This window comes from Protopterus annectens, chromosome 10.part0 (assembly GCF_019279795.1).
Source record: "Protopterus annectens isolate FY-2018-M chromosome 10.part0, PAN1.0, whole genome shotgun sequence".
NCBI lineage: Eukaryota > Metazoa > Chordata > Ceratodontiformes > Protopteridae > Protopterus > Protopterus annectens.
The window spans coordinates 1,476,004,329-1,476,015,817 of record NC_056744.1 but is presented as its reverse complement, the minus strand read 5'-3'; the positions used below and the strand labels follow the sequence as shown (position 1 = coordinate 1,476,015,817).

General features: G+C 37.2%; 1 protein-coding gene across 1 annotated transcript in view; it reads right to left on the bottom strand.

Moving 5' to 3' along the window:
- Window positions 1–494: 494 nt before the first annotated feature.
- The window catches only part of LOC122813665 (zinc-binding protein A33-like), a 22,731-nt gene continuing 11,736 nt past the window's right edge, over window positions 495–11,489 (bottom strand). Inside the window, exon 3 of the mRNA XM_044086107.1 lies at window positions 495–1,104. Within this exon, the coding sequence (XP_043942042.1) occupies window positions 581–1,104 (524 nt within the window). The 3' untranslated portion in view covers window positions 495–580. The remainder of the gene's footprint in view (window positions 1,105–11,489) is intronic.

Genomic DNA, 11,489 nt, shown 5'->3' with positions numbered 1-11,489 from the left:
ACAAACAGTTCAGAATAGCAAATCTGTAACTAAGCTTTTTTAAATTTCAGAAAGTGGGAAAAAAGCAAGATTTTTTTGTTTTTTTGTTTTGTTTAAAGATAGCAGAGATACACAAGTAGCAACAAGTTAGAACAGTGCAATAAATGACCCTACACTTGAGTGCTAGGCCAGAGACAGGTAAAATGCAAGTTTTAAGAAAAAAACAATTTTAAAAATAAGTGCAACACAGGAAATGCTGTAAACAGTGCAACACAGGAAATGCAGTAAACAGGCTCTAATAAAGTTATTTCCCATTAAGAGTGATTTGACAATGTTACTTAACCTATAGTGAGTGTTACAAAAGTGACAATATTTATTTACCACAAGTACAGTTATATGAACCCACTTTAGCTCACTGTTTGGATATCCACAGATAAATATGTTCTTTGGGGAATTTCTATTACATGTATGTCATCAGAGTACACTCTAAAAATAAATGACTTTTTTTCTGTACGTTGTGTGTGGGAGATGTTTATTGCACAGACATTTAAACATATCAGCAGTTTCAATCACAGTAACCCTTGGTACATGCAAGTTCACATTAGATTTTCAGGTGAAACAGTGTCAGGGGCTCAGCATTAAGATGGGGGTTGAAGTAAGGGTAGAGTCTCTCACTGAAGGTATCATTAAAGGTGTAGAGGTGAGACATGTTATCAGCATTATAAAATGACACCTGTCCCTCCTCATAGTCCAGGTACACACCTATCCTCTGAGGTTTCACATTCAGGCTGAGAACTTTCACTGATGAATCCAGTGCTCTGTAATTTCCTTTGCTCAAATGCAGAATCCAGTATCCATTCTTAGGGGCTGGGAATTTGAACTCCTTCCTGCAGAGGGACTCTCTGACAACACCCACATGCCAGGACGTCTTGTTCCCAACCCCCACTTCCCAGTAGTGCCTTCCTTTTGTGAACCCCTCTGATCCCAGCACACTTGTATAGTAAACAAACCTCTCAGGATTATCAGTGAGCTGGGGTCTGTCGCTACATCTCATGCTACTCAAATCCTCAGACAGAATGAGATGGGTATGTGCTGTATTAGCGTCCAGGGTCAGAAGAGACAGGTCTGAGAAAATAAAACAGGTTGTGTCAAATACTTTTTCAACAAAGAAAGGGGGAACTTTATAAATGTTATAAATATCACATATAACATATTATTAAAAGTTCAGTTTGTTATATTTGTTAACATTTCTTTACAAACGTGTCAATTAGTGAGATTCCTAAATAACATGCTTTCTCTCAGACAGCAGTGCATAGGTCATAAAACAGAAATAAATGGATTAACACCTGTGACTAAAATAACAGCAATGAATAAGATGGTTTCTATAAAAACATACATTGGTGACAGCAATGCTGCTGAGATGGTTACCACACAAACAACCATATCAATGTATTAGTATCAGTGACTGTAGTGCTCTAGTTATAGTTACTGTAGAAACAAACATAATGTATTTCAGTTAAACTTCACATCTAATACAAAATGCATTAGACTTCTTAGAGGGGAAATTCTTCACAACAGAGGGCTTCTGGGAATGCACTGAGCTGAACATGGCCACTTCACTTTCTAGAGGTTAACAAACTCAGATTAAGCCTTTATTTTTAATAAAAGCAAGTGAACTGCATACAATCAATGTTCATCTGTTAAAGTCAATGCACAAGACAACTGTTAATCTAGACTCAATCAAGCTGTGTGTGTGTGTGTGTGTGTGTGTGTGTGTGTGTGTGTGTGTGTGTGTGGTGAAGGGTGAAACCCATCCAAAACTGTTTGTGTGGATTCATATGGCCCTGAATAGCATAAATTGAGTATAAGAAGAGCTCTCTCGATTGGTTCTGCTCAATTTTATGCCTAAAGTGTATCTTGTATTTCCATAAATCATCCCCACTCAGTAAAGGTCAACAAGTAATAACAATTACAGAAACAGAATAACATGGATATATATATATATATATATATATATATATATATATATATATATATATATGTGTGTGTGTGTGTGTGTGTGTGTACTGAATTAGCGTTAGGTTGTCTGCATTTTCTTTTGGTTTTACTAGTGCTAGTAAACTGAAAGCAGCCCTTCATTCTGCCATGAGTAAATGTTATTGAAATTAAGTTATTGAATTACTTTAGCCAAAGAAACCTCAGCAATTTCAACCACCCTTTCCTTTGATAACTGCATCCTTGCACTGATAACAGCATATGTTTATATTTTGTAATTTTCCTCATAATTTTTTATTAATTTTTTTGTCAATAATGTCAGAAATTAGTTTTATACTTATTTTTCAAAGAATGCATATTATTGCAAAACTGAATTACAACAAAGATATTGTGATTTGAGGAGAGGGTAAAAGTTAAGTTTTCTTGGAAGCATCATCCAAATTAGCTTGCAACTTAACAAGGACATGCCTAGCTGTGCCTACAGCTACATGAAGCAAAATAGTGTGTCTTAATCAAAACAATTACTGTAACTTGCACTGACTCCTTGTTTAACTTATGTTTGGAGTAAGGATCACTGTTACTTGTACTGACTTGGAATAAGAATCACTAACTTGTACTGGCTCTTCATTTAATATAGCCTTGGCATATGGATCAGTGTAACTTGTACTGACTCCTTGTTTAACTCATGTTTGGAGTAAGGATCACTGTTACTTGTACTGACTTGGAATAAGAATCACTAACTTGTACTGGTTCTTCATTTAATATAGCCTTGGTGTGGGGATCAGTGTAACTTGTACTGACTCCTTGTTTAATATGATACCTCATTTAACAGGTCTACTTCACATGACTGAAATCTAAAAATACTGAATTTCATTTGACTGAGACCACAATACTTACATTTCATAGTACTGAAAACTCATTTGACTGAGTTTCATTATACTGAAAGTTTACAATGCCAAATTTCAAAATACAGAATTTTCAGCTATATACGTGATATATGCTTCCCTTCATCTGTGACTTGCTTGTGATAAAAACACATTACTGTAACTTAAAGTGCTGACTGTCAGAATACTGATAGTGGTGTAGAAAGTGGTATTGTAGTGTTTCTAAATGCGGGTATGTCTTTTTACATTTTTATGGTAAGTATCTAAAGTACTATGGTGGATGTTTTGTGTGCTTCCAGCAGTAGTGGTGGTGTGCACAGTACTGTAAGGTAAATAAAAGGTATATGTCCTTTTCTCCACTGCAGTGCGATCCTGGAGTTAGCATATATATACATATATATATATATATATATATATATATATATATATATATATATATATATATATATATATATATATATATATATATATATATAGTTGGGGGGGTGGGAGGCATAGCCCCCCATATAGTTTATTTTTATATCGTCCAGTTTCTATTAAGAGGGTAAGTAAGTAGTTTTTAAATTTTGGAAAGACTTAGTCATTGGTGTTGTAAGTGTGCATGTCTATGGCTTAATATTCAGTATTTTGGAATTCACCATTGTAAGCTTTCAGTATAATGAGACTCAGTCAAATGAGTTTTCAGTATTTTGAAAATTAGGTATTATAGTCTCAGTAAAATGAAATTCGGTATTTTGAGATTTCAGATATGTGAAGTAGACCCCATTTAACACACTCTTTGGGTAAAGATCAGTGTAACTTGTACCTAGTCCTCATTTAAAAAAAAACTTAGGATAAGGAACCCTGTAACTTGTACTTACACCTCATTTAACAAGCCCTTACTGTAAAGGATCTATGTAACTTGTACCTACTCATGATTTAACAAACCCTTAGGATAAGAATCCCTGTAATTCATACCTACACCTTATTTAACAAACCCTTAGGGTAAGGATCCCTGTAACTTGTACCTACACCTCATTTAACAAATCCTTAAGGATCCCTGTAACTTTTACCTACTCCTCATGTAACAAACCCTTAGGGTAAGGATCTATGTAACTTGTACCTGCACCTCATTTAACAAACCCTTAAGGATCCCTGTAACTTGTACCTGCACCTCATTTAACAAACCCTTAGGGTAAAGATCCCTGTAACTTGTACCTAATCCTCATGTAACAAACCCTTAGGATAAGGATCACTTTAACTTGTACCTGCACCTCATTTAACAAACCCTTACGGTAAAGGATCTATGTAACTTGTACCTATTTAACCCTTAGGGTAAGGATCCCTGTAACTTGTACCTACACCTCATTTAACAAATCCTTAAGGATCCCTGTAACTTTTACCTACTCCTCATGTAACAAACTCTTAGGGTAAGGATCTCTGTAACTTGTACCTGCACCTCATTTAACAAACCCTTAAGGATCCCTGTAACTTGTACCTGCACCTCATTTAACAAACCCTTAGTGTAAAGATCCCTGTAACTTTTATCTACTCCTCATGTAACAAAGTCTTAGGGTAAGGATCTCTGTAACTCGTACCTGCACCTCATTTAACAAACCCTTAAGGATCCCTGTAACTTGTACCTGCACCTCATTTAACAAACCCTTAGTGTAAAGATCCCTGCAACTTTTACCTACTCCTCATGTAACAAACTCTTAGGGTAAGGATCTCTGTAACTTGTACCTGCACCTCATTTAACAAACCCTTAAGGATCTCTGTAACTTTTACCTACTCCTCATGTAACAAACCCTTAGGGTAAGGATCTATGTAACTTGTACCTACACATCATTTAACAAACCCTTAAGGATCCCTGTAACTTGTACCTGCACCTCATTTAACAAACCCTTAGGGTAAAGATCCCTGTAACTTGTACCTGCACCTCATTTAACAAACCCTTAGGGTAAGGATCCCTGTAACTTGTACCTGCACCTCATTTAACAAACCCTTAAGGATCCCTGTAACTTGTACCTGCACCTCATTTAACAAACCCTTAGGGTAAAGATCCCTGTAACTTGTACCTGCACCTCATTTAACAAACCCTTAGGGTAAGGATCCCTGTAACTTGTACCTGCACCTCATTTAACAAACCCTTAGGGTAAAGATCCCTGTAACTTGTACCTAATCCTCATGTAACAAACCCTTAGGATAAGGATCACTTTAACTTGTACCTGCACCTCATTTAACAAACCCTTAGGGTAAGGATCCCTGTAACTTGAACCTGCTCCTCATTTAATACACCCTTAGGGTAAGGATCCCTGTAACTTGAACCTGCTCCTCATGTAACAAACCCTTAGGGTAAGGATCCCTACAACTGGCACCCACTCCTCATTTAACAAACCCTGAGGGTAAGGATCCCTGTAACTTGTACCTGCTCCTCATTTAATACACCCTTAGGGTAAGGATCCCTGTAACTTGAACCTGCTCCTCATGTAACAAACCCTTAGGGTAAGGATCTCTACAACTGGCACCCACTCCTCATTTAACAAACCCTAAGGGTAAGGATCTCTGTAGCTTGTACCTACATCTCATTTAACAAACCCTGAGGGTAAGGATCCCTGTAACTTGTATCTACTCTGCATTTAAAACACCCTTAGGGTAAGGATCCCTGTAACTTGTACCTGCTCCTCATTTAATACACCCTTAGGGTAAGGATCCCTGTAACTTGAACCTGCTCCTCATGTAACAAACCCTTAGGGTAAGGATCCCTACAACTGGCACCCACTCCTCATTTAACAAACCCTGAGGGTAAGGATCTCTGTAGCTTGTACCTACATCTCATTTAACAAACCCTGAGGGTAAGGATCCCTGTAACTTATAGGTTCATAGGTTCATAGGTTCATACTAGGCTATCTGCCCGAGGGCATTTACAAGCCTAGCCCATCGTTTTGTGGCTTATGCCCCTTTAGTATGGGGAACTATACCCATTATTTTGCTGCTCTGTCGAGAGCAGACACTGAGGTGGAATCTATATATATCTGCGATCTCCCATCCCATCCATTGGTTCTTCTCTGAACAAGGCCAGCGAGGTGCTCTGCCCTCACATGTACTGGGATTTTGTTCCACAGCATAGGGAGTCTTTGGGTGATGAATCCCCTCATGAGGCAATGTAGAAGGTCTCAACCCCCCAGGTCCCTGATAACTTCTTCTGTGCTCAGTCTGTTGCCACCTATTTGGTATTTAGGGGCTACCTTGTTTTTTGTTTTTCCCTATGACTATGCATTTTTTTTATTTATTTTTAGGCTGGCTCTGCTGGCAGTTATCATTTATCTCTGTGAGACCCTTCTGAAGGATATCTGTGTCAGATCCGAGTGGGGTATTGTCCCTCATCAGACAAAGCCAAACTGGGTTGGATCCAAAGTCTGCAAATCCCTATGTCTTTATTTATCATTGAGTTCATGGACACCACACAGCGGGGGGGACACCATCCCATGGATATGATGTTTTTTTTTTGGAGAGAGCAGTTCTTCTCACTGGGCTTGGAGATGTTTGGGGCTGCAATCATTTGGTATAGATCTCTCTCTTTTTGGGGGGAGGAAGTTTTGCACTGACCCTATCAGCCAGTATGTTGGCAATGTCTGTAGGATCAGTAATCTTCACATCATTTTGAACTAGCTCTGAGCATATCTGCAGGTTTCTCCTTGTATCTACTTGTATCTACTCTGCATTTAACAAACCCTTAGGGTAAGGATCCCTATAACTTGTACCTGCTCCTCATTTAATACACCCTTAGGGTAAGGATCCCTGTAACTTGTATCTACTCTGCATTTAACAAACCCTTAGGGTAAGGATCCCTGTAACTTGTACCTGCTCCTCATTTAATATACCCTTAGGGTAAGGATCCCTGTAACTTGAACCTGCTCCTCATGTAACAAACCCTTAGGGTAAGGATCCCTACAACTGGCACCCACTCCTCATTTAACAAACCCTAAGGGTAAGGATCTCTGTAGCTTGTACCTACATCTCATTTAACAAACCCTAAGGGTAAGGATCCCTGTAACTTGAACCTGCTCCTCATGTAACAAACCCTTAAGGATCCCTGCAACTTTTACCTACTCCTCATGTAACAAACTCTTAGGGTAAGGATCTCTGTAACTTGTACCTGCACCTCATTTGACAAACCCTTAAGGATCTCTGTAACTTTTACCTACTCCTCATGTAACAAACCCTTAGGGTAAGGATTGCTGTAACTTGTATCTACACCTCATTTAACAAACCCTTAGGGTAAGGATCCCTGTAAGTTGTACCTGATCTTCATTTAACAAACCCTTAGGGTAAGGATCCCTGTAAGTTGTACCTACACCTCATTTAACAAACCCTTAGGGTAAAGAACCCTGTAACTCATACCTACACCTTATTTAACAACCCTTAGGGTAAAGATCCCTGTAACTCATTTAATACACCCTTAGGGTAAGGATCCCTTTAACTTGTACCTACATCTCACTTAACGAACCCTAAGGGTAAGGATCTCTGTAGCTTGTACCTATATCTCATTTAACAAACTCTGAGGGTAAAGATCCCTGTAACTTTTACCTGCTGCTCATTTAACAAACCCTTAAGGTAGGGATCCCTATAACTTGTACCTACACCTCATTTAACAAAACCTTAGGGTAAGGAACCCTGTAAATTTTCATGATTACTTGTTTAAGTCTTTAGCCAGAGTGTTGAACATTATGTAGTCAGTAACACTTACAGAAATCCCTCAAACCACTATGAGGATTGGATCTGCACAGGCTGCAAATCTTACAATGAATAATATGGGTCTATGCACTATATTTGATGTATATGGTAAGATCTGTAATGCTATCACTTCCTTGAATGAATTAAATGAACAGCAATATTAATTCTTGTAATCCATTTCACTGAAATGACCTTTTAGATGTAGTCCTATATATATATATATATATATATATATATATATATATATATATATATATATAAAACAGACATTGTTGGAACATTTATGTATCAGAAACAGAGACAAACTTGTTTAACACAATATTCTTCATCCATTAAGACTGAGGATCAAGATCACCACAATATGTGGAATAATGTTAGAAACTGTAGAAGAGCTAAAATATGGAAAAAGCTGATGTTATGGGGATCTTGCTGAGTGGGTTACAAATGTCTTGGAATGTTTACAATTGGGGTGCTGTGTAATGGAATGTGCTTTCCATGCTTTAGTATTCATCCAAAAGCTGGCATCATTAAATCAAAGGTTTGTGGAAAATTCTGTTTTTGAAGAGATCAAGCCCTCCTGGACTCCCTGTGCATTTGTAACTAGATATTGCAAAGTTACTCAGCCTCAAAAGTATGGAATACTTCCTTAACCATGGCTTTCAGTGACTTCATTACTACCCATGTTACATAAGAATAAAAAAAAACTTGTTATCCAGAGTCTAATATTACAACACACAAAAAGAAACTCCAAATCCAACTCAAAATGCAATGACCATGATGTTGTGCCTTATGATGTGCCCAGCATGTGGACATCCCCACAGTTATAGCAGTGATGTTCTTCTCTGGTCACTGAATTTAGAATACAGTATTCCAAGTATGACATACCATGTGGTACCCACAATGGAGAGATGTCCCATTTAAGGTACTAAAGTTCCTTACTTCTGATCACTATTATTTAGAGTAAAACATTCCAGGTCTGATGCCTTATGTCTTCACAGTGTACATAGAAAAAATGTCCTCTCTGTTGCAGATTATTCTGATGTAGAATGAAACATTTCAGGAATCATGCCTTTTAAGGTCCCTACCATGTTCAGATAGCTCAATTTTGGCTTTAGCCTCCATTCTTTTATGATGTTATTAACACACGATGAAATTAAGCATGATGCCTTATGTGATCCCAATATGAAATGATATTCCACCTATCTTACAGCACTGTGATTTAGAATGAAACCTTACAAACATGATGCCTTATTAGGTCCCCAACATGTGTAAATGCTCTGCTAATAGAAGTAGTGCTTCCTCTCACAGATCAGGTAGTTTCAGGCATGTTGTTTTAGAAGGTCCCCAACATCCAATATCCCAGGGTTTCTGTCAAATGTCCAGGGATTGTAGCTGTCATCCTTGGGAAAACTGAGACTAAATGTGTGAAAAAGGAGTATATCCTATCTCAAAATGCAGTACCTCAGGGAATTAAAGCTTTCTCTGAAGTACTCAAGCAAAGTTACAGGAAACTGCAACCCCCAAAGATAGAGGAGTGCAGAGAGTGAAACCCTCAGCAGAAAATCTTTATTAATATATTCTTCACAGTATTTACTAGCCATTTGCACTTAAATTTTTTATGATAGCAGGACTCGCACTTACAGGCCTCACACTTTCAGCAAGGAAAACATATTATAGTAGTAAGGCCTCTCTCATTTTAATTTACAATGGCACAATCCATGCATGATTCCTTATGAGGTCACAGCCAAGTGGGGATACACCGCTTATGGTTGTAATGTCCCACTCCCCGATCACTGTGATTTATAATGGAATATTTTAAGCACAAAGTCATATGGGGTCCAGCCATGTTGAGATTGCCTTCTGGTATCAATAATCAATATTCTCTCTCAACAATCATCAAGTTTTACAAAACAACATTCCATGCATGACTCATTATGAGGTCATAACCATGTGGAGATATCCCACTTAAGTTAGCAATGTTCCCTCTCTCTCTTATCACTGTAATTGCTAATGGAACACTTCATTCATGATTCCTTATGGCAGCCAACATTGTTGAGATTCCCTCACAGTAGCATTATTCCCTCTCAACAATCACTGTATTGTACAAAGGAACATTCCATGCCTGACTCATTATGAGGTCCTAACCACATGAAGATAGCCCACTTATGCTAGCAATGTTCCCTTTCTCTTATCACTGTAATTGTTAATTGAATACTTCAAGTATTGATTCCTTTTGGGGTCTTACCATGTTGAGTTCCTCTCCTGGTAATAACATACCGTGTCTCCAATCACTGTGTTTTAGCATAGAACGTTTCTGGCATGGTGTTACCTTAACTTAATGAGATCGTGACCATATTGAGATACCCCACTTATGGCAGTAACATGGCAGCAATGTTTCCCCTCTCATGTTACTGCTATTAACATACCTCCACACTGGACATTAATTTAAATACATAAATGATCATATGACCAATGATGCAGTGCTCTTGATTTTAAAATTGGTTAAAAGCTGCACATTTCAATAATTCTTGGCTCAAAGGATACGTGACAGGCATTTCACAACTAGATTCTGATGAAGCTGTTTGACATTAAATCACTTAACTTTTGCTTAAAATAAAACTTAAATATCCCTGCAAGCATGGTTTAGCTTTCTGCTTGTACTGGTTTGATAACAAAGGATCAGCAAGAAAAGTTATTTGTTTTCTGAAAAAGACAAACTAAAATAAGTCATTAAGTCTTTGAAAACTGTGAAGGTAACAGGATCAATTGGCATTCCAAAACAAATATATAATAATCAACCAAGATGATTAATGGCCATTCTTGACTGGAAAAAATATTCCTTGCTCATGCCTTGGGATGGTCACAACCATGGTGATTAAGAACCCTGCTCTTCCTGTACTCTTTTGTGCTAGTGCACTGCTGAATATAGACAGTTAAGTGCATGTCCATATGGTTTAGCAGTTTGAAGGGATTACTTACTCAATTTTTGTATTCTGTGCCAGCTAAATTCAAGTCAGGTAGTCAATATAATGTCAACAAACAAACTCTTTAGTAGACTAGTCTTGTAAAGATCTGGCCTTCCTGATGATTTTGCTAAATTATTATGGTACTGTAGAGCAGTCCTGTGAGGTGTGTGAAACTAGACTCAATGTTGTTACATTATAACATATTAAACAGAGATTTCCACATTCTCCTTTGTTATTTGATCTCATGATAAAGCTTTTACTTTATAAAATTTGTTACTTCTGCAAAATTTCGGGATAAAGGACAAAAACTTATACTTGTACCCTAAATCTGCGTATAATGGGACTACCGCCAGTAATGAATATGGCAATTTTATTTGGGAAAATGTCACCTTTCAAGATTAATACTTCTAAGACTGTAAAACATCTTCTACAAATACAAATGTAAATTTTTGTTGTATTCCAAAAGCTGTTATCTCTAAATACCATTCACTGCATTCAAAAATTATTTTGAAACTATTTCATATTTATTGTGGGTATCTGAGTTTCTCTCCCTATATCTATATCTATATCTATATCTATATCTATATCTATATCTATATCTGTATAATCTGAGTTTATGTTTTGAATGCACTGTTACTTTTGGTCTTTACTGTGATACTATGTTCTTTTTTCTTTTGTCATTATCTATTGTCTTCTTTACATGTATATATTTTGCTGTAATTTATGGCCCAGGCGGTTGTTGAAAAGGGTCTTGCACTCTTCCACATACCTGGTTAACAAATAATAAATAAAATAAATAAAGATACACTCACTATGTTCTGATATAATCCTAGTCTCATATTAGGACACCAGGCATAAGATTACTACACTAATGAGGAAAAACTGGAATTTCAGTCTCTAATGTGCAGTTCTGAAGTTTGTGCAAGAAATAGCAAAATTGTGTTATCTT